This window comes from Oryzias melastigma, linkage group LG19 (genome assembly GCF_002922805.2).
Source record: "Oryzias melastigma strain HK-1 linkage group LG19, ASM292280v2, whole genome shotgun sequence".
Lineage (NCBI taxonomy): Eukaryota > Metazoa > Chordata > Actinopteri > Beloniformes > Adrianichthyidae > Oryzias > Oryzias melastigma.
The window spans coordinates 1498744-1524372 of NC_050530.1; the positions used below are offsets into that span (position 1 = coordinate 1498744).

At 40.8% G+C, this 25629-nt stretch overlaps 1 protein-coding gene across 1 annotated transcript; it reads right to left on the minus strand.

Moving 5' to 3' along the window:
• Positions 1-1219: 1219 nt before the first annotated feature.
• ubald1a (UBA-like domain containing 1a) lies at positions 1220-25629 on the minus strand. The gene is made up of 3 exons (XM_024284659.2): positions 25295-25629; positions 24629-24691; positions 1220-3103 (listed from the first exon to the last, which is right to left on the minus strand). Exons 1-3 carry the CDS (start codon positions 25400-25402, stop codon positions 2783-2785), a joined length of 492 nt encoding a protein of 163 aa, XP_024140427.1. The 5' UTR covers positions 25403-25629; the 3' UTR covers positions 1220-2782.

Below are 25629 nucleotides of genomic sequence, written 5' to 3' on the forward strand. Positions count from 1 at the left end.
CAAACATGGAGACATGATTACCGATGTTTTTGTAGAACTCGCCACTATAAATAAACCTGATTTATTCCTCAACATCGTAGATATCCACAGATACATTCCTTATAGCGTTCATCCTAAAAACATTAGCTGAAAGCTCCTCCCACATGCGGTGTCAAGCTCAGGAACACATTTTAGACAGGCGATGAGGAGCGAAATCGCCACGCAAATTTGTTGCGTGAATCCCGTTTGGCGTGAAAGCACCATTAATCCTATGGATTTGTCAGGCAGAGACGTTCCTCTCCCTGCCTTTATCGGCAACAACCTGTACTCTGAATTAGAGGTGTAGGGGAAAAATGTTGAAATGGCGATATTTAATTAATCATTTAAGAGTCTTGGGATACATCACAATATGTATTGTATCGTGAGAGACACATATCAGGATTAGTATTGTATTGCCAATACACACTTCTACTCCGAGTCAGGCTCTTCATTGATGACCACGCTCAGGTTTTCCTGAAATATTCCAGGTTTGTCCAAAACATTTAACTATTCCACACTTTTCAGCTGGAGATCATTTTACTTTTGCCTTTTGCTTGTAAAGGTGGAACGTTGACCTGGTAAACTAATGATCACAGGTATCTAAGATTGGTTTCAGTGACTCAGTATCATCTAAAATTTTAATTGAAAAACAAAGAACTTTATTTTTTTTAAACTTAAAAACAATAATTTGGAACATCCCTGTGATAGAAAAGAAACAAAAAGTGCTTTCACTTCGCCTGGTTTGCTTTACTTTTGGTTTATGTGGCTAAAGTGTGTCAGATTAAGTAAACAAATCTTTTTTTTTATTGCGCCACTGTGATTCAGTGCTGTGTGACTGTGCTGCTCCACTTTCTTTCTTCATCCTCAAGTTGTTGAAAGTCCCCTCAGCGGAGCGAGACAGACTGCAGCCCAAAGCCTGGCACCATCAGCGGAGGGAGTCCATTTTATTTCCAGTGGGGGGGGGGGCGCACACCTCCCACAGGAAAGGTGAGATAAGGACACGGTGAACTCGGTGACACTCCTTCACCACCTCCACCGCTGGCATGCGCGCTCACGAGCCGCTGACGTTCCTGCGGACAGCTGGGATTTGTTTGTGTTTACATCCGAGGATCATGGGAGGTGAAGTGGCGACGGCTGCAGAGCAAAACTCCAAGTTTTATTATTTAAATCTGCGTCTCGGTCAAAAGGCCAAACTCAAAAGTCCAGGTTGACATACAATATTTATTTAGGTTCACAAAAATGATAAGTTAATTATCAGGTAGTCCACAAATATTGTGGGAATGGTCTCATACAGTCATACAAGGTGGGGGGGACATATGTGAGAAACCATTTAGGAACAGGCCCACCCAGAAAACGCTCCGATTTAACCAAATAAAGTATGAAGTATGGACAGAAAGATGAAATCAAACATTAGTCGAGTCTAACAATACAATAAAAAGTTGGTTATTTCTCATTATTGTATCTTTCTGAAAACAAAAATCTTCTCATCTTAAATTAACACAAAAAAAGGTCCTAACTAACGTAAAAAAGGGGGGGCCAACCCTGCGTTTAAGTAAGGTATTGCCACGGGTAACTCCTGAACCCCCCCTCAGCAGCCTGAACAGACCAGGAGGGGGTCCTAACTGGAACCCCTCCACTGGTCGCTCTGCAGGGGGGGGTCATGCTGTATGCTGTATGTCTGAAAGTAGTTTGTAGTGTCCCCCAAAAAAATCGCTGTCTCACCTTCTCTATTTAGACTCCACCCCTCCCACACGGCGCCGCGACCCGTCTGCTACAAAAACATCTCCTGAACATGCAAAGTGGCAGCTCGGCTGAAAAAGATGGATTTCTTCTGAATTTATAGCCATTTCAGCTTTGATTGGTTCATTCTTTACAAAAAAAAAAAAAAAACTAGCCCCACCCACTTTCGAAGGCCACTCCCTTATCCTTTAAACAAAACAATAACATCATAATACAGGAAAATGAAGATTTCTCTTTTTGCTTGTAATATAACCCAAATCTCCAGAAAAACGTGTCCACATTTAAAAGTGTTTAAGAAACAAACCTTTAAAAACGTCGTCCTGTGGCGGCAACAGTTGGTTTAAGAAGAATCCCTGATTGGCTGAAAGAAGTCAGGTGACCACCAAGTGAGGTAAGAAAAAGTCCCAACCTTCGATGAAAGACGGTGAGCGTACAGATGTGATTACAAACTGATCATCCTCTCGCATGTGTCCCCGCCCGACTGCTGTGCCGCTGCCAGTCCGCTTGTCCGTCGTCATGCGGCGCAAACCGTCGCAGAAACACAGAACTCCAGTGGATTAAAAAAAAAAAAAAACACTGGCAGAAAAAGATGAAGAACAAAAACTAAAAATAAAAAACTAATTTTGCTGCCTTGTAAGTCCTCGAACATCACATAAATCCTTGGGCGTGACATTTTTTTTTTCCATTTCTGTTTTTTTTTTTTTTAGTTCAATAATATTTCTTTTATCTATGCATTTACTTAGGAAAAACTTAGAAAGATTTGAGTTATTACTACGTGTGCGCTTGTTTCTCTACGTCTGCACTTGCATCGGTTTCCTCCTGGTCGCTGGATTCTCTCGCTTTGACTGATGTCGTTTTCACATCACTCAATTTTTGGGGGAAAAAAACAACAAAAAACCAAAAAAGACCCAAACCCATTTCCACCCATTATTGCCTCCCACCCTTTTGACATTCAGCCCCCCCTGCTGGCCCCCCTCCGCGGGGTGGAGGTAGGGGGGGCCTTTTTTCAGTCCCGTGCGGCCCTTCATCTCTCCGCCTCCATCGCTACGCTCGCCTTCTGCTCGGCGCCCGCGTGCGAGTTGACTCCCATTGGCCAGGCGGGGCAGGGCTGCGTGGGGGGCGGCCCCTGAGTCCAGAGTCCCTGTGGGGGCTGGGGCACGTTGGGTACATTTGGTGAGACGCCCCAGCCTCCGACTTGAGGGGGAGGGGGCGAGGTGGCCATGGAGGCCGCCATGGGGCTGCCGCCGCCGCTGTTGAAGCTTTCGGACGCTTTGAGCCGGGAGAACATGGTCAGCGCGTCGGGGAAGTTGGGGGGCGTCGCTGGTGTGTTGGCTGGGGTGCACATCTGAGGATGAGGAGGGAACAGAGTTAGCCAGATGAAGGTTACAGCTCTGTCCCAACTTTATGCTCAATAAAACTGAAAAGTTGAGACTTTTTATTGTGCATAAAAAATATAAACTAATATTTTTCTTTCTTACTGGACCGCTGAGCAACAATTTGACCCCCGCCACGTACTCAAAAATTCCCAAAACTTGCACAACCAATTTTTTTAAGATGACATCACGGCAGGAGAAACAAGAGGGAGCTGGTTGCAGGCAAGATGGCACCCAAACACAACATTAATCTCAACATTAGCCAGACGTATCTATGCTAGAAGATTCCTAACCATAACCCGGTTTTTGTGGTTTTCTAGGAGAAGGGCGTGAACTTCGTTCCAACTTCTGGCTAATGATGCTCTGGCGCCATCTTGGAGCCGTGTATTTGTCTGCAGCCAGGTCCTCTCGGGAGAAACGGTCAAAATTCTCCCATGGTGGTAAAAAAATTATATTTATTTCTAAATCAACTAACAAAACACACATATCAGAGATATCCAAAGGAAATTCAAAAATTATATGGGATGGCCACAGGGCGGCCATTTTGCAACAGAGTGGGAAATGTTCAGATTCTCCCAGTTAGGCACCGTTTAGGAAAAGAAAACTTTTGTTTGAGTGATCTTTACACATATTAAATAAATATATTAGGAATGTGGGCGTGGTTAACAAAAAACCTCTGTTGCTAGGAAAAAGCAATAATTTAGTTTTGCAGATTCTTCCAATAATGACATAGAAATGTTCGTCACTCTGAGGCGACCCAAAAAGAAAATGGTTGCTATGGAGATGAAACCAACAGAAAGCCGCCATTTTGAAAAAAACTGTTTTCCTCATGAATGTGTCTGCTCTGACCAGGGTGGCAGAGGCAGGAGGGTAGAGTGAGGGGCGTGTAGCGGCCGCTAGCCAGTGGGGAGGGGTAAACCGGGGGTGAAGGTGGGGGCAGGCCATACAACGCTACCGACAGCTTTAATTATTTTCTATAATTACATTTATCGTGTCAATACCTTAAAAGATTATATTTATGTTGGATTTTTTCTTTGGTTTAATTCAAAACCATCTAAATTGCTAAAAGAAAACTTTTTAGGAAATGATTCTGCTGTACCCCACCTTTGCCCAACACCAGCTGGGATAGGCTCCAGCAACTTATACACCCTGAATAGGATTCTGTGTTCAGAAAATGAGTGGACGGTGTAGGAAAATGAATGTTTGGTACAGGAGCTTTATCACCAGAAAACCCACACTTGTGTTAACAATACTTTTTTTATATTTTTTGGTTCTTTTTAAATATATACTTTGTGTTTCTATTGTATAATGTTAAAGTTCAATATTGGAATGTGGTCTCCATAAGCACCATGTAGCTGCAGAAAAGAATAAAAAAATAGTTTTGATGTTTCATTCGTTTTTATTATGGTCTAAAAGAGTTTTTATTTATTTATGAAAACTTCTGACGTCTACAGATCCTGAACTTGAATAAAGAAAGCCCTACAGTCCTTCTGAAAGTCTGATGGTTGTTTGGTTGAACTGAAGGGAAACTTGGGGGAATCCCAGCCCCTGCTGACTTCCTGCCCAGGGTCTTCGTTAAACAAACTTTATTTAAATCCACTTCCTGTTTCCATATTTGGTCTCCAATCTATTTTTTGAGAACAGACCGACTTGGAGGAAGAGTTGGTCTGACCTCATGGCCAGTCGACACCCCTGGACGACACAGAAGCTCCTGGTATCATCATCCTCCCCCTGGAGTTGCCTTTGTGCCGAAGCTGTTATTGTTCTGGAGTTGATCACACAAACACACACCTGACCCGTGTGATAAAAACAACACAGAAACCTGGCAGCACAAGCTACACGCAGACATGTTGGGCTGCTCAGAAACACTCTTCATCGTGGTCTTCCTCCCACACCGCTCCGTGACCTTCTTCCTCTTTCCCTCCATCCAGGAAAACAACAAACCGACTGTACTCCACAGGGATGAAGCCACCTTTGGCCAAGAGGGCTGTCATCTAAAAATAAGAGCGATGTGACGAAATACCCATAAGTCACTGGGCCAGAACTACTACAGAACGTCCTGGATTAGGATTCTATAGAATCAAACATCTTTAGAATAAGAAGTGAGGTTGATTTTTTTCTACTTTGAAAAGCTAAAGCACTTTCTCATCATAAAGATGAATTTTCCTGACTGGGTCCTCATGGGTTCCTGGAATCAGGAGCTGCATTCACCCGTGGACGCTGGCCAAAACATAAGCAGAAGAAGAGGGAGGGAAAACGGCAATGCCCTTGCTGACAGTCAAAACTCAAGCCGGTCTGCGGTATCCAATCTGCTCTTGGCTCCGCCGCCCAGGATGTGTGGGTCGAGAGGCTCTCGGCGCACCAATATCCTTCACGGAAAGCGGCGACAGTGATACGGCTCCTCCCTCGGGGAGGGGGGTAAGCAAACCCCCCGCTGCGGTAAAAGTGCTGCAGCTTCAAACCCGGTCCGGAGCCGAGGTTCTAGGAGAGGCGGGTTGTTGTGAAAGGTGAGTGTGTCCAGTCTGCACTCTGACAGGAAACGCTGGCTCATGCCTCTGAGGCCACTTCCTGCAGCAGAAAGACACTCAGGAAAGCTGACTCGACCTCTGATCCTTCTCCTTCTGTTGTTCTCAGCCGTGGATGGATTACTCAACGCGGCTGATGAGTTTGTGAGCTCAGGTTGAAAACCTAAAAACGAGATACCTTCATCTGCTGATCCGGAACAAAGTGGGGCTGAAAATGCTGATGAGCTGTTATCTAGTCCTTCGTGTCTAACCAAAGGCAACAACAACAAAAAAGCAGACTTCCTCTGAACGGAACGCTAACTGAGATGAGAAAAGTGCAGACACTTTCAACAAAGATCAACAGATGATTAAATGGCATCTTAGTTAGAATCAGATCTAAAGAACCAACTGGTGTTTCAACACAGAACACGATCGGAGTGTTGATTTCGGCCATCAGATTGTCAAACAGAAACGAGCTGACTGGATGTTTTCTTTTCCTAAAACTGTTCTTGTTTTGTCAAGTGTCAGATTTAGTGGAATTTCAAGTTATTTTTGGACTTCTTGGAGTCATATCTAAAAAAAAAATCAAAGATCTGCAAATAAGAACACATGGAACACCTTAGCTCCAAAAATGGTGAGGTGTTCACTCTTCTTTGAACTTCGATTAGACCCAAGAAACTGTTAAAATCCACAAAGATCTCACCAGTAACCTACAGTTCCCAGTGGATCCATTGCGAATGTCTGGGAACAGTGACTCTTGGAATGACTAAGACATTCTCAAAACTGTTTAAGAGGCAAAGATAAGTATAAACACAAACCACAGATTACCCAATCCAAAACAGATGAGGTAGGATTCACTCTATGGTCGCTGTGAGTCACCTGCGTCTGGAGAACAGTCCGATACAAACATCTGAGACCTTTAACTTGTTTTAAGTGACCATAAAATAAGTAAACTATACTTTTGAAATGAGCTTTATTAGTCAACAAGCCCTTCTATTGGGGTGTTGGTAGTGGATGTGTCAAGCCTTTGTCACATACACCTGTACTGGGGGAGGCCCATTTAGTTATTCTAACTTTTTGGAAGATTTTGGCGTTTATGAAGGCTTTTTAGGATATATTGGATTTTATTATTTCAGCTACACGCTAGCTGTTGTGGCTAATTTGGAGTTTAACTAATATTTCAGCTCCAAGAAGGATATTTTGGCTAATTTTGGCTTTTTTTTGCTTGTTTTTTAGGCTATTTTGAAATTTAGCTAATATTTCAGTGACATGCTTCGCAGTTTTGGCTACCGGTAATTTATGTATTTATTTTTTCTCAACATCTTCAGCTATCGGCACTAGCATCTTCAGAGACCAAATTTAGCTAACAGCATTCACACGAGCATTATCACAGGTAATGCTGTATATCTAGTTTTCAGTTAGTTTAAAGGTATTGATGGTTAAGATGTGTGCTCTACATCCAGTTTGCACATGACCCAAATAGACGGCTAATTGGAAAATATCACTGGTGATTAGTCAACTATTGAAATAATCATTTGTGGCTGCACTAGTTCAAACTACTGGTTATAAGGATAGTATGAGAAAGACTGAAACTTGAAGAGTGAAATTACAACGGCCATAGTTTCTGTGGCTGGAGAACTACGACTAGTATCGTGTGACTTCTGGTGTATTCTTTGAAATCCTGGAAAGCTTCTCTAAAAGACTATAAAATCCTTCATCTTACTTCTTTTTGCATAACCAACTTGCATGTTTCCATATTATTAAATCTGAAATAAAGCCCACAAACCCTGCTGGAGCGCGGTGACACAAACATAACTGAATCCCTTTGGTCTAATGGGAGCTGGGCTGAGAAAAGGAGCCTTTCAATTTAATTTTAAAGAAGTTTGGGCTGTGTGTGCACAAGGATATGGACAGAGCGTCTACGGGGGTTTAAATCTTCCCATGTGGCGCCTCTGTTAGTCAGTTAACAAAGCGGCGAGTTCATCTGCCAACAAAAAGGTCAATCTGTAAAGAGTTACCAACACAGGCTGCATTCAGTCTGATTCACAAGGTTACAGGGAAGTGTTTCTACAAAGCATCAACATAAAAACACGCGGTTTTCATGCAGCAGCACGGAAAAAAAGGATAGAAATCAGTGACACAAAGGTAAGGCCGTCTGCTGTATAGATGGAGAGACGGGAGAACAACAGACAGCAGAAGCAGTTTGGTGTTCCAGCCAACAGAGAGCTGTTGCCATGGGGACAACTGTGTTTTTGGAGGCAGCGCAGACCTCCTGTTAATGGGACGAGGTTGCGGTAGGACTGGCTGTGGTCACGGGGGCCGGGCTCCGTCCACCATCACTTCAAAGTCTGTCTGTTAAAACCCAGAAAAAAAAAAAGACGGACGTGTTTGAAGCCAGAGGGCTCCGACCGCCACCCATGAAGCCGTTAACGCCGCTTTGTTTGTCCACAAACATGAACGAGATGGAGTTTGTCCAGAAAAACCAAAGGTATTCCTGCAGAAATGTGGAGTGGATGGATGCGGGAGGCGGGCAGCCGATGAAGAGACGCTTTCTGCGTTAGCTTCCATGTCCTGAGCCTAAATGAGTGTCTGTGTCTGATGCTTTCCACAGTTATGCCATCATCAGTCACTCATGAAATTAGCACAACACAGAAAGGATGTTTACCTAAAGCTAGTATTAGAATGTATTCATATGTATTCCAATGTCTGTATACAAACAAATAAATGAAACTCAAACATCACTGCTCTCCAACACAACTTGTGTCGTTTTCTCTCCTCTCAATGTTTTTCTCACTACCATCTTCCTCTCCTCCTCTTCCTCAGCTCTTGTTCATGTCAGTTCTGTGTCAGCTGCTGAAGGATCTCGGTGAAGCGTGAGCGCTCGTTTCCCAATACCTCTAGAGTCTGGACATGTCTGACCACATTACAAAACTGCAGTTTGTCTAGAAAGTGTGGAAACTGGATAGATAAAAACACTCTTGTGTAAAATTGTAAACGCTTAAGTGTAAATGTTTAATTTCCACATATTCTGTTTTGCTCTTCCTCCACTTGTAAAGTTTAGTCACATGTACGGAGACTTGACTTGAGGCTGGTATGGCCACCAGGTATCTCACATGTAGTAAGTAAACATTTATGACATTTGGGTGATGCTGTCAAACAATGTCCTATTGCCACGGTCTAGTCCAGGGGTCTCAAACTCGATTTCCCTTGGGGCCACTGAAGGCGGAGTCTGGGCCGTACGGGGATCCATTTGTGCCAAAAATCTGTTTTTGCGTCCACTGTCTATATTATTGTCTATTGTCTATGTCTACTGAACAAGTTTATTGAGCATTTGTTCGTGTCTATGTACTATTAAGCATTATCTTCTGTGTGTTCTGTGAATGACAGGAGCTAATGACGCTAGCAACTGTTGCTAAGGACTTTTCTGACGACCAGATCCAACAACAATAGCAAATGCAAAGTTTTAAGCATGAATCAAGCTGAAACATCACAAAGCAAAAACAAAGCTGTCATCAAAGAAGCGTGGACATGTAGAAGATACTGCTTAGTAAACATTGAACTTTCATATTAAGGCGAGGGCCATAAAATATCAACTTTGAAAGTTTGTAAGGTATGAGTACTGTCCACACAAAATACAGTAAAATTATCTAATTTCTATCAATCAGGTTGTGCACAAGGAGCGCTACTAAATTACTACTACTACTACGCTACTAAGCTACTATGTTCAGTCCGGGGTTGAAAAAAGAAGAAACTCAGTACGACACGCATCTGTCTCCCCTACTTCACCCTTACTTAATCTTGGATGTTGCTTCAGTCTTCACTACGACCTGACCTGCTCTACAGGTATGCCTTGTTTCCACTGAGCGGTCTGGTCCAGTGCAGTCCAGTTAATTCTGGTGAGCATTTCCACCGAGCGGTTTGTTTTCACGGTGCACGCGTGGTGTAGACCGCTAGCGTGTCATTACATCATTGTAGTGCAAGGACTAGAGAAGCAACAACAATAGAGGTCACCCAGCAGCTCGTCTTTTTCTAGCTTTATTTCTGGAACATTGTGTACAACAGGAGTTTAATGTTGTTTGAAAGAAGATTGGGGGCGGCTTAGAAGAATACAGCCGCTGGAAGAACTATATTAGCGCTTTTTAATATTGTCATCACTATCTGCCAATCAACGGACGGCTACAGCGGCTCCGCCCCAATCGTTCCGTTATGCTTTTCAACAGACCAAAAACCAATGGGGGCCCCCAAGAGGTACAGTCTGGTACTGTTTAATAGGGCTGCCACGAACGATTATTTCAATAGTCGACTAATCGCAGATTATTTTTTGGATTAGTTAAAGAACCAGAACAATCATAAAACACACAAATATTGCATTGGACACTTTTCTTTTCTTTTTTTATGTTTCCCGAGTCTCCCTCTAACTTCCTGTGACATCACTACTGACCTGGATTAGCACTACAGCACAGTCTGTCAAAAACCATGGCAGATGCGGCATTAGAAAGCATGCACTGTTGTTTTAAGATAAAAAGAAAAACTAACAAACGACTAGTCGACTGTTGAATTAGTCAGACTATTTTAGTATTCGACATAGTCATGACTAATGGACTCATCGTGGCAGCTGTTCAATAGGTCCACTTCACAATGGAAACGCTCAAAATACCGGATCGCAGAGGACCGTTCAGTAGAAACCAGGCTTTAGTGATCTATAACCTTGAAATACCTGCACAGATTTTCCCATTTTTTGCCTGCAGACATCCCTGATCCACTCGTAAGCACAAGACAGTGATATTTATGGGAAGTTTAGGAGTGGAATCAAAGGCAGGAACAAACACATTCCATGGCTGTATGTACCGACGGTATAATTACAGTAAAACCAGGTCTGGAAATCAGTTAAATATAACCTCAGATGAATAAAAGTTAAATTAGGTCAAACCTCCGAACTTAGTAGTTTGGGTGACTCATGCTCCACTCTTTCAAGCATTTGGGTTAAAGTTCAGCACATAAACTCCATGGGCTGCTACTGTTCTATTTTTTAAACTTTATCCTAAAAGCTGTAAAGACTGTATTTGTAGAGCATTCAATATTTCAGTGTATTTTCTTTGTGAAAATTGCAGAACTACAGGACATTTCCTCATTTGTTCAAAAACAGGCACTAACATCAAAATCTCTGTAGTCGCAGCTTTTTCATAACAAAGCGTCATAAAACTCATAACCTTCCAAACGCTCAGGTGTTTATTTAAACAATTGCAGCAGAGGATTAAAGTGGCTAAAAATAAAATGACTTACAATCACAGAAGTTGAGTAAGTTAGAGTTAAAAACCAACTGCAAAAAGTCTAGTTAGAATTTTATCACAAAAAAAGGAATGTTTTGCCTTAAATGTCAAAGTGACTGATTGTGTTTACCATTGTGTTTTTACTGTCGACTGAAAGGGCTGAAAATATTGACGTTTACTTCATCTGTAACAGTAAACAAAGCTGTCATTTTAACTTTTGTTTATTTAGTCATCACAATATTAGTGATGAAACGATAGAAGAATGCGGCACAAAGGCGTCTGCGTGGAAACAAAGCGTGAAAGCTCCCTGCGGGCCTGAAGCGAGCCGCGGTTGCATCATTTCCAGCGCAGGTTTTCTAAACGTAGCTGAGCGACAGCAACAGTTGGTAAGCACTGTCTGACTGACTCACTTCCAGATCACATCGTGGACGATAGGACTAATGCCGTGTGGATCCCTGTGGGCCTCAGGTTTAGATGGCCTCGCCTTGACTGCTGACAGGAGTGAGAGGGGGCGGGGGGTGCTCTCCTCTCAAATGACGGATTTCTGAGGAGCTAACTTTGCAGTTTGCGGTGCGGAATGGTAAAACCGGAGCGCCAGGTGCGAGTTAAAAAAGCACGAGTCACTATGAAATACAAGATCGGTGCAGAAAATGTCATTTATCTTGACATCAAAATCCTTGTACAAGACATTTAGCAAAGAAAATGTAGCCAAATGACAGCTGTAGAACAAGTTTTCCTATTAGAATCATGTATGAAAATGTGAAATATTTTGACTTGTTTGTCTTTCAACAATAAATGGTTCTGTTAATTCTTATCAGAGGGTAAATAAAAAAGAAAAAGGCCAAGAACAACAGCATTTCCTTGCCAGGATGACGGGCACCGAGCTCCTTTAAGGTTACTGGAAGTGGACGTGCTGACCACGACGAGCTTCCCAAATGTGTAACCTCAACACATGAACGTTTACTGAAACCAGACGTCCGAGTCCAATGATTTACTGGCATTTCAGCCCTCCGTTTTATTGTTCTCTGCCAACCATAAAAACAAAACAACCCCAACAAACATGGATGAACAGACGGATTTTAGAACTTGAAGAAAGTTTTTGGATAAAAGTGAAAAGACGACGAGGCGGACGGGTGGACGGACGGGCATAAGCCTGAAGAGCTGAACAGACGGTTGCTGCATTAACAGTACATGACTCTGCCTGCCTGTTAAATGTTTAAACAGGGAGTGTTCATATGTTATTTGTTACCAAGCAAAGCGTTTGCTTTGGAGCTCTGTTTACATTTTAATAGACTAACTGTGCATTAAACTTTAGAAGCTGGAGAACTAAAAACACACAATAGAAAAATTAGTTTTCATAAAAACACCACCTTTATGTTACAAACCCAATGATTAAATTTTAATATTAGGCATTAAACAGTTGAAAATCACCCAAAAATGAGTGATTTAGCAATCCTGCAGATTCACTGTTTCAACAGCAGATTTGACCATTTGGAAAGGAGCCGTCTTGTGAAATCCTGATAGGACAAAACAAACAGAAACGCCTCTGGTTTAGCACGTGGACAAATATCTGTAATGCTTTCACAGATTAGCTTTTCAGGCAGAGATTGCCTGGAAAGTAAAACCTTCTTTTTTGGATTTCTAATACGATCAGTTTGACTATAAAAGCACAACCTTTTGCAGACGATCCAGCTTATTATCTCATAGCACAGATCAGGTGGCGGTTGATCGGCGGATTTTAGGGTTTTAGCTCCATTTTAAATAAAAGGCCTCATGACCGGACACTCGACTTGTGGCAGCTGAGCCTTAAAAGTGCTTCAGATGATGGTGTACACATAAAGTGGATTGTGCACGAGGAAAGTGGATCATTAACTGGACTGTTTTGTTCGAGTGAATTCTGATACGGAGGGCTGACAAAGGAAAAAAAATGGGGGAAGACGTGACAAAAAAAGCAAGGAAAAGGATCAGACACTAACGAAGCAGATCAGTGGCCCCCACATATCTACAGAAACTAATAGGCTAAAGGTCAGCAGAAAAAACAAAGCCTGATAGACATGTAGATAGGTTTCCACGCCACTATCAGACTTCTCGAAGTTTCTAGATAATTCTCAGGAAGACCCAAAAGCCATTTGTGAGAATAATGCAGTTTATCAGTCACCCTGCTGTGAATGGAGCAGCCAGAGAGGATCAAATGAAAGGACGGTGGAGCGGGTTAGGACAGAAGAGGATCAGAGTCAAAGGTCGTGAACGTGAGTCGGGGAAGCAGACAGGGATGGACGCGACGCTGAGCGGTGACGAGGCAGGAATAGCAGGTCTAAGTCCCGATGAGGCGGAGTTCAAAATAAGATGACCTGAGAGAACATAGAGGCTGGAAGGATCTTTTTTATGCAACAAGGTTTCCATAGTCACCACAGTCGAAACAAGTCCATCTTTTGATCTGTTTAAAAGCGTTCCCAGTCTTTTAATTACACTATTTGTGAGGGTAGTTTCTGCAGAGCGGCAAGAGTTAATTAAACATTAAAAAAGATGCTGAGAGCTCTCTGTTTACACCAGAGTCCAAATCCAGGACTTGAGGGTTGGTGTCCTACGTGTTTTCCAAGCTCCTTATTGGCTAAGCACTAGGGGTGTGATTGGCAAGAGCCTGGCGACACATTATGTAGTTCGTTGTATCTTACGATACAATACATATCGCGATATATCCAAAATACTGTACTAGAACAATTTTTCACCTTTTTTTAATATTACTTAGAAAACCTCTACCAAAATATTAATAAGTCTCTTGTTGTAATAAATAAAATGCTACAATTCAATGTTATTAAATGATGACAACATTATACACTGCAACTGTGTACTAATACTGGCAGCAATGTGGCATAGTTTTGGTTTGGTACCCATCCCAAGTTAAAACGTACTACATGTCTCGTAACAACAAAAACTGTTTTGGTTGTGATGTAGAGATGCTCAAAGTCCCTCACCTTGGGCTCCCACTGCAACCGTTACAGTTTGAGGTGCGACGTGGGAGCGGTCTAGCTACGGCGAATGACTCCCATTGGCTACGGGGTGACTGCAGGCACAGGCTCTACTGCCGACCCAGCGAACTCCAAACTCACAAAGGTTCACGCGATAACCCGCCATTTATTATTATTTTAGCAACACGCAAGCTGTTTTTGGTTAATTTAGATTTTTTTTCCTTTTTTGGGGGGGGGAATTTGTAGTTTAGCAAATATTTTAGCATTATGCTAGCTGTTTATCAAAATAAGACTTTTTTTAAAGATCTTTAGACAACATTTTTAGTTTAACTGATATTTTAGCATTACGCTTGCCGTCCAAATTATACTATTTTAAGTTTTTTGGGTACAATTTTGAGTTTAGCTAATATTTTAGCAGTATGCTAGCTGTTTGTTAAAATGACACTTTTTTCCATTTTTTGTGGCTGAGTGTAGCTAGTATTTTAGGACTATGCTAGCTGTATTGGCAAAAACTGACATTTTTCCAGTTCTTGACTAATTTGGCATTTAGCTAATATTTCGCTATTATTCAGTGTTTTCAGCTATCAGCTTGTGCACTTTCAGCTATCAGTTTCAGCATTTTCAGCTCAGCCATCTTCAGCGGTCACATTCCGCTTACAGCATTCACACTTGCATTATCGTATGTAATGCTATAAATCAAGATAATTATTGTCTTCTCAGCATTTAAACAGATACAATTATGGACAAACAAAAATATTGCAATATAACACCAAATCAAACCTCCCCACACAACTACTAGATAAGGCAGGAGGTCGGCCCTCGAGGCCTGGATTTAGACATCCCTTGTTTATATGCTCAAGTGGATTCATTGCATTTTCTATGTCAGAAAAACACTAATTTTCAAATGACTTATTTCCCCCTGCTGCTGATTCACAACGACTTGAATAAAGAAATACTCAGAAGTGTAATTTAAAGGTTGATTTTCTTTAAGTTTGTCCTCCATCATCAGAAAATGCCACAAGAACATGCTAAAAACACCATTTTCATCAGCGTGGGTCTTTAAACCAGTGTGCAGCACATAAACACATCTGGTCCTCGCAGCCATCCCACATGGAGTCCTGTTCCCTAAAGCCCTCCAGCCAGAGTTCCTGTCTGTGTGTGAACGTGTGAGTTGTGTGTTCGTGTGTCTGCGTGGTTTGATTCTGGGAAGTGGTGCTCCTGGAAACATGCAGCTACATGCTGAAACATGCAGAGCCCGGGCCAAGCCTCTTCAGATGTGGTTAAATGCTCGGCGTGGCTTCATGATCTCACACACACACACACAGCAGACATGCATGAACAGCAGTTAACAACTGATCTAGACATGATTAAGGCTGAAACACTTAGCTGCATGAATGCAACTGGGATTACAGAGACCTGAACACCAAACACAGAACACCATATCAAATCATCTGGATCAACGTTTATCAAACTTTTGGGAGTTGTGTCCGCAGCGGGACGAAAGTACGACTCGTTCTCCCCAAACACCCAACAAACATTAAACAAGTTCTTGATCCTTTCTGGAAGAACATTATAAAACCCTCCAGAACTCGGTGGGGAATGCAGACGTGCACGCTGGCAATAATGACACCTCTGCTCTTCTGCATCAGCACAGCAGAGCCGACATGGATGAGAAAAGTTTGGATTTCTGAAAATCCCTTTTCTAAGCCACACCCCAAAGCGAGAAACCTCTCCTCCCCGATCGCACACAACCTGCCCTGTTTTCATATTGCTTGGAAACGGTGTTTATTCAAGCTCACACCCACCTTTAACACCACCCGGCGGTGGCCTATACTTTTCTCCGACGTCACGGCTCTAATCTGGACGTTTACATGGTGTCACTCAACGAGTGCGTGAGGAAAAACATCACCCAGCCCAAACTCTGTCCTAAACCGCAGCTTTTGGGGCACAGAGGGAAGCAGATTGGGATTAAAATGTGCTTTGTTCATTTTGTCCTCTTTCCATATTTTTAACTTGCACTGAGGCAGTTTAACAAAGAAGGTCAGGGTTTTGCATAACAGTCCAGGAGGCTTCCAGGCGTACAGAGAAGGCCATTTATTTTTAGCACTAAACATGTTGTATTACTATTACTCTAAAACTTTCTTTAACTTCTGCTTCATTTACCTTGAAAACAGAGTTTGTCAAAACGATTCTTTAAGCAGATTTCAATGGACGGATTTATCAGGATAAACTGTATTTTTGTTGCTATAGTGAATAAAAGTTGATAGATTGTTTATATAGCAAACACAAATTAACATTTTGGTTCATTTTTATATTTGTTTGTAATATATTTAATTCTGATCATTAACCTTTAAAATGTTTTAAAGATATAACTTTAACATATCTCTAAATTTTTCTACTGATAAAAAAATAATACGCTTTGCATGTTTTAGGATAAAAAAAAATTTGTGCATCTTTAATTGCAAGTGGAGCTGATTTATTTCAATAAAAAATAACCTGAAGAAGAGAATATATGTATGTTTGTATATATGTATAGAAAGAAATATCAGCCACTTTATAAGGGGTGCACTGAGTATCAAATTCAATTAAGATTTGATTAAATTGCAACTTTTTTTTTTTTATTTTGACACAAATAACTAGGGCTGGGTATCGCCAATCATTTTCAGAATTGAGTCGATTTTTTTTGTCTTTTTTTCCGATTCTGTCAATTTCAACTTTACACATTTAGACACATTTATTCAGAAATACATTAATAATCTTTATAAATGTTTTGAAGATTTTCCCATGAATATGATAGAGTTCACATACTGTAAAATGTATTAGTGAAATAATAATGAGATTGTTAATAGCATACACTGTTGCATGGATTCTCCAACAATTGTTCTGCCTCTCCTGGAGGGCGTTTCAGTTTGACCACTAGGTGGCGATCGCGCTTTAGCATTACGCCTTATTCCAAAAGAAGAAAGAATGAGCAAAAAACTGTTTTTGAACCACAAATGGTTACTTTAAAAAATATTACCATAAAGAGTTTGGAAAATGTATGTCGGTGAGGTTATAGAGATGTTCATTTATAGAGATGTTCATTTATAGAGATGTTCATTTATAGAGATGTTCATTTATAGAGATGCTCATGTATGTTTAGGTCGACAGAGCGTTAGCATTAGCCGTCCTATGGGAAATCCCATTATATGTTAGCGTCAAACTAGCCAACTTTATTTTTTTTTTTTAATAATAAGGCGACTTAAACTGAGCAGAATTTAAACTTTGAACTAAATTTTTGTTAATATTTACATTAAAAACTCGTGGAAAAAAACAAAACACAATAAATGCATGGATTTAATAAATAAATTACACATTTAGTAACTGAAGACTAATTTGACTTTACATCTTTTTTTTATTATCCCTAAATACGTTTAAATAAAAAATAATTGAAGGTATTGATTCGAGTGTAGATACTTCAGTTGAATATATTACAACTGGTAAAATAGTTATTCCAGATCTATAGATATCGATGGATATTGATAAATAGATATCAATGATACTGATTCATCAATATAGATACTGATTCATCAATTTCTATAAACATCGACATATATGGTATTTCAAATATCTAATATATACAGTGGTACATTTATGTCTATGGTATTTAGCATTTTGATATGTACATTTATTGTATCTTTTATTTGTGAATTCCTGTTAGTTTTTTAAAGTTTTGTTATTTGGACCTTGAGAGTGTAATCAAATTATTCTATTCTATGTTTGATCTCGTCTTTGTCTCGTCCTTTCGGACCTCCTGCTTTCCTCCTGACCGTCTTTCCGTCTTCAGCATCAGTTCTGTCCTTTCAGAGGATCCTTCCTCCTCAACATCAGGTCGTTTCATCCAGTCGCCTCTCAAAAGGAAGCTGCACGCAGCACAGCTTTTAAAAACACACCATTAGTGGAGCTGAGCAGTTTTAGCGTTTCATTTCCCCTCTATCCCAGCTATAAACACCAAAGGGTTTGATAAACGACTGAAAAAGATTGACTAGCAGAAAATGGTGACATGATGCTGCCGTCCTTGTGAGACAGAATAAATCCAGTTTTTCTGTTTATCTGAAACAAAAACTGTTTTTTCCCAATACAACCACAGCTGCCATTGAAACGTTTTACTTTCAGGGATATTTGTGAAGGTTGTGTTGTCACATTAGGAAAAGGGAAAAAAGCCTGAAAGGTGAGGAGCTTTAAAGAGGTTTGCGCTTTAAAAAGGGTGAATGAATCATCAATTGTTTCTGATATTCATCCCTGCGACTTTCAACCCTTTTCCAGGCATTTTTGTGCTCTCCTCAGTAACAATAGTCATCCGTCAGCGTCTCACATTCTCCTTCACTTTTTCCTCTTTCTGCATCACACAATGGAACAATGTTAAAAAAAGAGCCCAACATGCAATCCATTAGGACCACATTGTTAACCAGCAGTGAGTGACTTCATAGAAATGACGCAGTCGGACAAAAATCACATAAAAGAGTTCACGGAGAGTTTTACACACATAAAAAACAGAAACCCTCCAAAGGTTTGATCAAAATCCTTCTATTTTCCCTTCAACAGTCACGCCTCCGACATGAGCTGCAAACAGTAACGTTTGTGGCTGCGTCACGTGACGGCGTCACATGTTCCCCAGCAGCAGCACAAGTCAGTCATCCAGCTGCTCCGCTTCCTCCTCTGTGGTCACATGAGGATTCATTCACTTCACGGCGGCCGTGAGACCCACACAAAGACGGATTCATCATGGAAACACAGATTTAGCCGGGAACACGGACAGAGTGGATGAGTTCTTCTGGGCCTTCCAAGAAAGCATCGAGCCGAAGTCACAAACACACTTCTGTTATCAGTCGGAGCCGCCTCTGTCCTGAATCTGTAGTTCGTGGCGATTATGATGAATCAAATTGATCGCTTTGGAAAAAAGAAGTAGCAAATATTCAAGAGATTTTAAAATCAAAATAAACATTGAAAATGGAGTCCTTAGAACCAACGTCCGTTCAGAATCAGGAAATAAATATTTGAGTTTCTGTCTTGTGGATGTGAGACGTCTTCGAGAAGTGAAAATTCAAACTGTAAAAATAAGTTTGTTTTAAAAACTTTTAAAAAGACAATTCACGTTTAGATGAATCTGCTGTAACCGCGGGGCTTCACAGATTTTACAGACTGAGGACAGTTTTTCACTTTGGTGATGTTTGAGATCAATTGATAACAAAAAAAGGGACAAAAACAGATGATAAAGTATTTTTGTTGAATATGAATTCACCTATAACTGCATTTTACTGTGAAAAAATGAAGAATTCCTGATATGAACTTCTTTTAAACTAAATATCGTTTAGATAAATTGTGGAATTTATTAAAAAAAAAATGTTTTTCCTAAAGACTGATCCGATCTTTTGATCTAATCCGTGATGATGCAATTTTTTGCCAACCCGTGTTGTTTTCTAGGACATAGTTTCTGCAGAGCGGCAGGAGTTCAGTTGAAATTTGCTTCTGCTTTCATATTGCTGAGAGCTCTCTGTTTACATGCTCTCCAACTGCCCAGCTGTAATGTCTTGATCCAGATTCCAGCTGGGATCAGGGAAACGAAGACGTTCATGGATCTATTTGTCTGCAAGTGGATGCATCAGAATGGGGCGGAGCCTATTTTCTATGTCACAAATACAAACTTTTTCAAGCATTTTTCATTCTACGGATTTAATCGTTTCACATAAGTCAGTCCCTCCAGGATTTTGCAATGTTTGATGTAAGAGGCAAAAAGAAAACATACTTGGCCTTAAAATACCTTGAATTCATTGTGTTGAAAATAAAAAACAAATTGGAAAAAATCAAAATCGTGACTTTAAAACTGTGAATAGAATCGTGGCTTGACTGAACCGTTAAATCTCTACTCATCATCATCATCAGAAAAATGCTACAAGAACATGTTAAAAACCCCATTTTTATTGGAGTGGCAACTGTGAATGCATTAAATAAACTAAAGTGGACGTTTACAAAATAAAATCACATCAACAGAGAAATATGAAGTGATGCAAACGTTCTCAGTTTTGGAGAAGAATTTTTGCTGCATCCCGTAGGAATGTGTTGCGGCTGCTGTGCTTGCACGGGCAGAGTGTGTGTGTGTGTGTGGTGGTGGGGGTGAAACAGGGAGTTGACAGGGTGGGGTTGCTCAGAACACAAAGCAGGCAGGGCTTTGATTAAGGCCTGCATGTGTATCACGGGACCATGGACACAAGCTTCAACGCCTCCATTCAAAAACACAATCTCCTCAAAACAGACAGGCCGACTAACTGCCGGCGTGCACGTGCGGCCGCGGGGCCGACGTGTACGTTACGTATGCAAAAACAAACTATGCAGACACCTGTGGCTCTGTGACGCGGCGCAGACGCTTCCTCCAGAAGGAAAGGAAATGATGCTGCTTTCATTCTGCAGCTTTTATGAGAGTGCGCTGTACAAACTAACCTCATTACCTGACACGATAACGACGGGGATGAAGCACAGGCCTCACAAACTACTCGCTGACAACTTAACGGCTTCACCAGAAAATGTGTTTACAGAAGAGAAAAGGCGCCTTTGAGGCCAAGACGATCTCAAATCCGCGAAGCCAAATATAGACAGAGAGGCAGTTTGCAAAAACCGCACTCGGCCTCACGCGTCGGCCTGAAAAACACAAACACTTTCATAAACCGGACGACCTGCACGACACCGAGCGCCGCTGCCGGGCTGTGTGTCGTGGGGGGGGGGCGGGCTCACAGCCAAAACACCAATCTCAAGGATGAGTTCAGTTTGTGTTGTGACACACAACACTGATGCAAGAGCATTTACAACAGAAATATTGCTTCACGGTTTCATGTTTAGGCTGAAGAGAGAGACGGCGTGGGGGGGGTAAGAGTGAGAGCAAAGTGGATTAGATTTGTGTGCCAACGGACGCCGAGGCTCGCTAAGCTGCAGCAAACGCAGTTCTGCTGCGGCGACGACTTCCACACCACAAACACTACAGATTCTGACCTGAAGTGTGTGCGTGACGGCGTGCGCACCACAAAGAAAGACACAAGTTCTGATTGAGAGAAGATAAGAATAGAAATCACACCTGTAACGATAGGATGGTGTAAAATCTGACTCACCAGGTAACTGCAGGAAGCAGAGTTTCTATCAAAGTTCATGAGATGAATAGAAGTGCAATCCGTCTTCATTAAGACTCACTCCAATGAAAATTGTACTTTAAACATATTTTATTAATGATAAAGGACAGAAAAAAATGTATCTGATAATTCCGCCCACAACTCCTGCCGCTCTCCAGTAACTATGTCCTTGAAAATGACATTCTATTTTTGGCTAAAAACTAGGGGTGTAAGGAAAAATTGATTCGGCGATATACCGCGATATTTCATTTGGCGATACTTTTATTTTAATCACAGATTATTTTTAGATTATTCGACTAATCAGGTCATGCCTGAACTGGATGTAAAACACACATCTTAACCATTAGTAGCTTAAAGTGTTTAAGCTATATTCTAACTAAATGAAAGACAATAGTTTATAAAACCTTTAATAAATCGTGCAGCTTCCTTCCTTCATTTGTTTCTGCCAATAAAACAAGACTTAAATCAAACGAAACAAAGGAACTACTTTTCACTAAAGATAAAGTTTTGGTCTCATTGACTCAAATAGAACAAAAGTGCATTCTGTGGTGCTGAACGCTCACACCTGTATTCTCTACACTCTGACTCTACAGAGTTCCAAACTGTACCATGTTTAAAGTTAGCATTTCTACACGTCTTGCAGAAAGACTTGATCTCTTCTGAGAGCAGATGTTACTAATCGACTAATCGAGGCAACCCTGCTTGTATCGATTTAAAATGCTGACAAAATGATATTTAATGAATTATTTATGAGTGTTACTTTTGTTTTCCACTTAGACCTCCGACCACTAGGTGGTAGCACACTGGGCCTCTTTGAGCAGCTCTACACTGAACCAGAGCAACAACTAGATCTTCCGAGAACCAGCTAGTGTTAAACGTTCAGTCAGCCTCGTTGTTTTTGTTGTTATGAGACTTGTACTCGATCAGATAAAAACGAGTGAAGCAGTGCAGCTGCACCGCGGGTCATGCACGGAGCTTCAGCTTTAAAAAGAAAATTTCTCTGGTATAATCTCAGGACATATCCAGTATTGTATCGTGAAATGTGTATCGCGATACGTATCGTATCGACAGACTCTTGCCAATACACACCCCTACTAAAAACATAATTAAAAGACCACGAGGAACACGTTCAAAACAGATCAAAAGATGATCGGAGTGGGACAAAAACAAGATTCTCTTTCAACACAAACAAGTGTTATTACACTTTTCTGATGGCAAAACTCACTGGAATGTAATAAAACTGAATCCCACCTCATCCCTAACATCTCTTATTCTTCATGTGCAACTTAGATAACCAAAATAAAACTTGGAGCAAAAGCTCAAATAAATGATGGACAATATCGTCCAAAATCCGCTCACATCCTGTCAGGCTCCTCCAGCAGCTGCTGCCCTGATCCCACCGAGCCCACAGCTGCACACTCCAGAGCGGCCCGGGAACGCTGCCGCTTCAAAATGTCAAAATGTATGGCCCCGGTTTGTGCTCTCAAAACCACATCGAAGCTTTCCTTTACCCTAAAATCAGCTCTGTGCAGCAAAAACAAACGTTTCCTTAGTCTTTCAAATAGGAGAAATACAGTGACATTTGGGCAAATTTCACTTTTCTTCCAAATAGTTTTCATTTTATCATTATTTTATTCTTATTCGTGTAATCTAAGTACATAATTTGAACTTTTAAATGCTATTTTGCAATATTTTTTTCAGTTTTTAGGTCAAGCACGTTTGACAAAGGCAAAAATATGCCTGATTTGAATGACAGGAAATAAAGTCAACACTAACATTTGTACTGCTGTGAATGTCAGACACTTTCATGGAAAAAAACAAACCTCTTAAGAGAGATCCACAACCGTTTTCAGGGACACACCGGTTTAAACTCAGGGAATATTTTCACGGACCGCCCAAATAGGGAGTCCTTTTTTTTAAGTCTCCAGTTTAACTTTTGAGGATAAAGTTTATCTTCGCCTTCAGTAAAATATCTGTATTTGTTCACTAGATTGTGTTGGAACCAATAAAGTTCGATATTGATTTTTCCTTTTAACCCATAACGGTCAAAGTGAAAGGCATATACATATATATATATATATATATATATATATATATATATATATATATATAAATAAATAATTATTTTTAAATCAGATTCCATCTTCAACTTTGTCTAACTTTTAAGAAAAAAGACTGACTGGTATTTTCTACAAATTATAATAAATGTCAATCCACTGTTTGAATAACGTTAATAGCAGCCACCTCTCAACGTTAGAGAGCTGGTTGCTAAATATGTAACTGTAAATAACTGTCACGATGAAGCTAAATTTCCAGGAAATGTTCTGGGTTTTTTTTATCTGTCTGTTGAATCCAGCTTTTATTTTGAAGTCCAATACTCTTCTTTTGTTTCCTTCTTGCTAAAAGAAACATTGCAAATAAGTTTCCTTTTTTGTTAACTTTACTAGCTTTCAATTTAGCGGTTGACGCATGCGTTTTATGAATTTGATATACGTCTAGAAAGAGTCTGATGTAGTGAGGAGAATCCAGTGGTTTTTCAAAATAAAAACTTCCTTCACCATCAGAATACGAATAGAACGATTAAGAAAAAAGAAAAAAAGAAGTAGGCTCTATTTGTATGTATTCTTCTGGGAACCATTTAACTCACCCTAAAACACAACAGTTTGCCCCTTTTTTATACTCAAGTAAAAAATAAAATCAAGATTTCCAAGAAATGTTTACATTTTTTTTTTTTTGGTCTGTTTAATACATCTTTTATTTTGACGTCAAATACTCTTCATCTGTTTCCTTCCTGCGAACAGAAACATCGCAAATACGTTTGTTTTTGATTAACTTTGCTAGCATTCAAGTTAGCGGTCGGCGCGTGCGCTTTAGGAACTTTCCACAATTATGACGAGTTGACATGCATCAAGAAGGAGTCGGAAGTGGCGGGGAGAATCCAGTAGTTTTTCAAAATAAAACTTCCTTCAGCATCAGAATATAAATAAAACAATTAAAAAAGAAGTAGGTCGTGTTTTTATTATACTGGGAACCACTTAATTCACCCTAAAATACAGTTTGCCCTTAAATTTACTCCCAATGGAAAAATTAAATTGCCAAAAAAAAAATCAAAATGTCGCTTTTATTGACAATGTTTTTAAAATATCACCTGACGACTGTAATTCTCCTTCCTTCATGCATGTATGTCTAAAAGTGATGTAACATCTAGAACGTGGTTCTTAAGTACAGGACAAGGATGAAGGGAACACACTGTTCCGCGCGCGCCAGTGTCCGTTCAAAAGTTCCAAACTTTTCCCCCCGTTGTGTGCATTTCTCTAAAGCGAGCTGGTTTGACCTTCGGCCTGGTTTCCCCACCAGAACCGGGACTTTTTTTTTTTTTTTTGGTCGGCTCTCCTTAACGCGCCGTGCGCGGCCATGCCTGGCTCTGTGTTTATTTCTGGAAGCTCACAACATGGCCGACATGTGCTTTGTTATTGTTAGTACAACATCACCTCTCCCAGCCTATAAGGGCTGCCATGGCACCCAGAGAGAAAACCCCACAACAAACAGACTCACGGGATGAATTTAAACGAAAAGATGAATTTAAGAGAAACTCACCATTTGATGATGATGATGGCCATATGGAATATTTGTTTCTTGAAAAAAGGCACTAAGTGCAGTCTAAAACGAAACACAAACACATCACTTTTATTTATCATTATTTATTTTTGTCGTAACACAAAAGAAGACACGTCTCTGCATCCTCGCACACACTACGACACATTCTGTACATTAACAAAATAAAAGCTTGTGGTTTAATCGGCTCGCCGTGGACTTAATAATGGATCAAACACAGCACGGCGGTCATCTTTATTGCATAATAGTGTTCTGGCCTCGCCTGTACGTCGCTGTCATGTGTGGGATTATAGTATTTAATCTCCAGTGAAGTTTAATTGGATATGCTCTGCCCTACTGGGTTACACTGTACTTCCATTTGCTTGACTATGGACATTATAGATTAACCGCAACAAAGGCCAAAGTTCTCACCGACTGGAAGCCGGTTGGACTTTCAGTCACGTATCTCAAACTGTGGCTTTGTTTTGTTTTATGTAATTTGTAGCCGCTAAAAATAATTGTAAAAAAAAGATGGGGGTAGTTAGCTAGCTAACTCGAAACTAACCAAACATAAACATTAGCTAAGCTAATGCTAACTTAGCTAATGTAACTGTCGAAGATGTGTTCATATTTATGTTTTTTTCCTTCTCTGTTTTCCGTTTTCTTTACCTCGAACTGCCAATGTGCCGCTTGCAGAAGCTGCTTCGCCTGGTCTGCCGCACACCCCGCCGTCAGGACGAACTGGTTAATCATGACTTGATGTTTGAGTTCATCCATTTTCCACGAAGCCTCGTTGTCCTTCTCGCAGCGGCTGGCGGTGAAAAACAGACTTTCGACCGTTTGTCCTCGTTCTTCTTCTTCTTCTCGAGGTGTATTCCGTCTCTGTGACTCAGTCGTCCACCATTACAGCCGGTTGAGCAAACACAAATATTTACTGTAGGAGCGGTAGTGGAATGAGCGCCGCGTGATTGACAGGAGGAGGCGGCCAATCAGGAGCGAGCGTG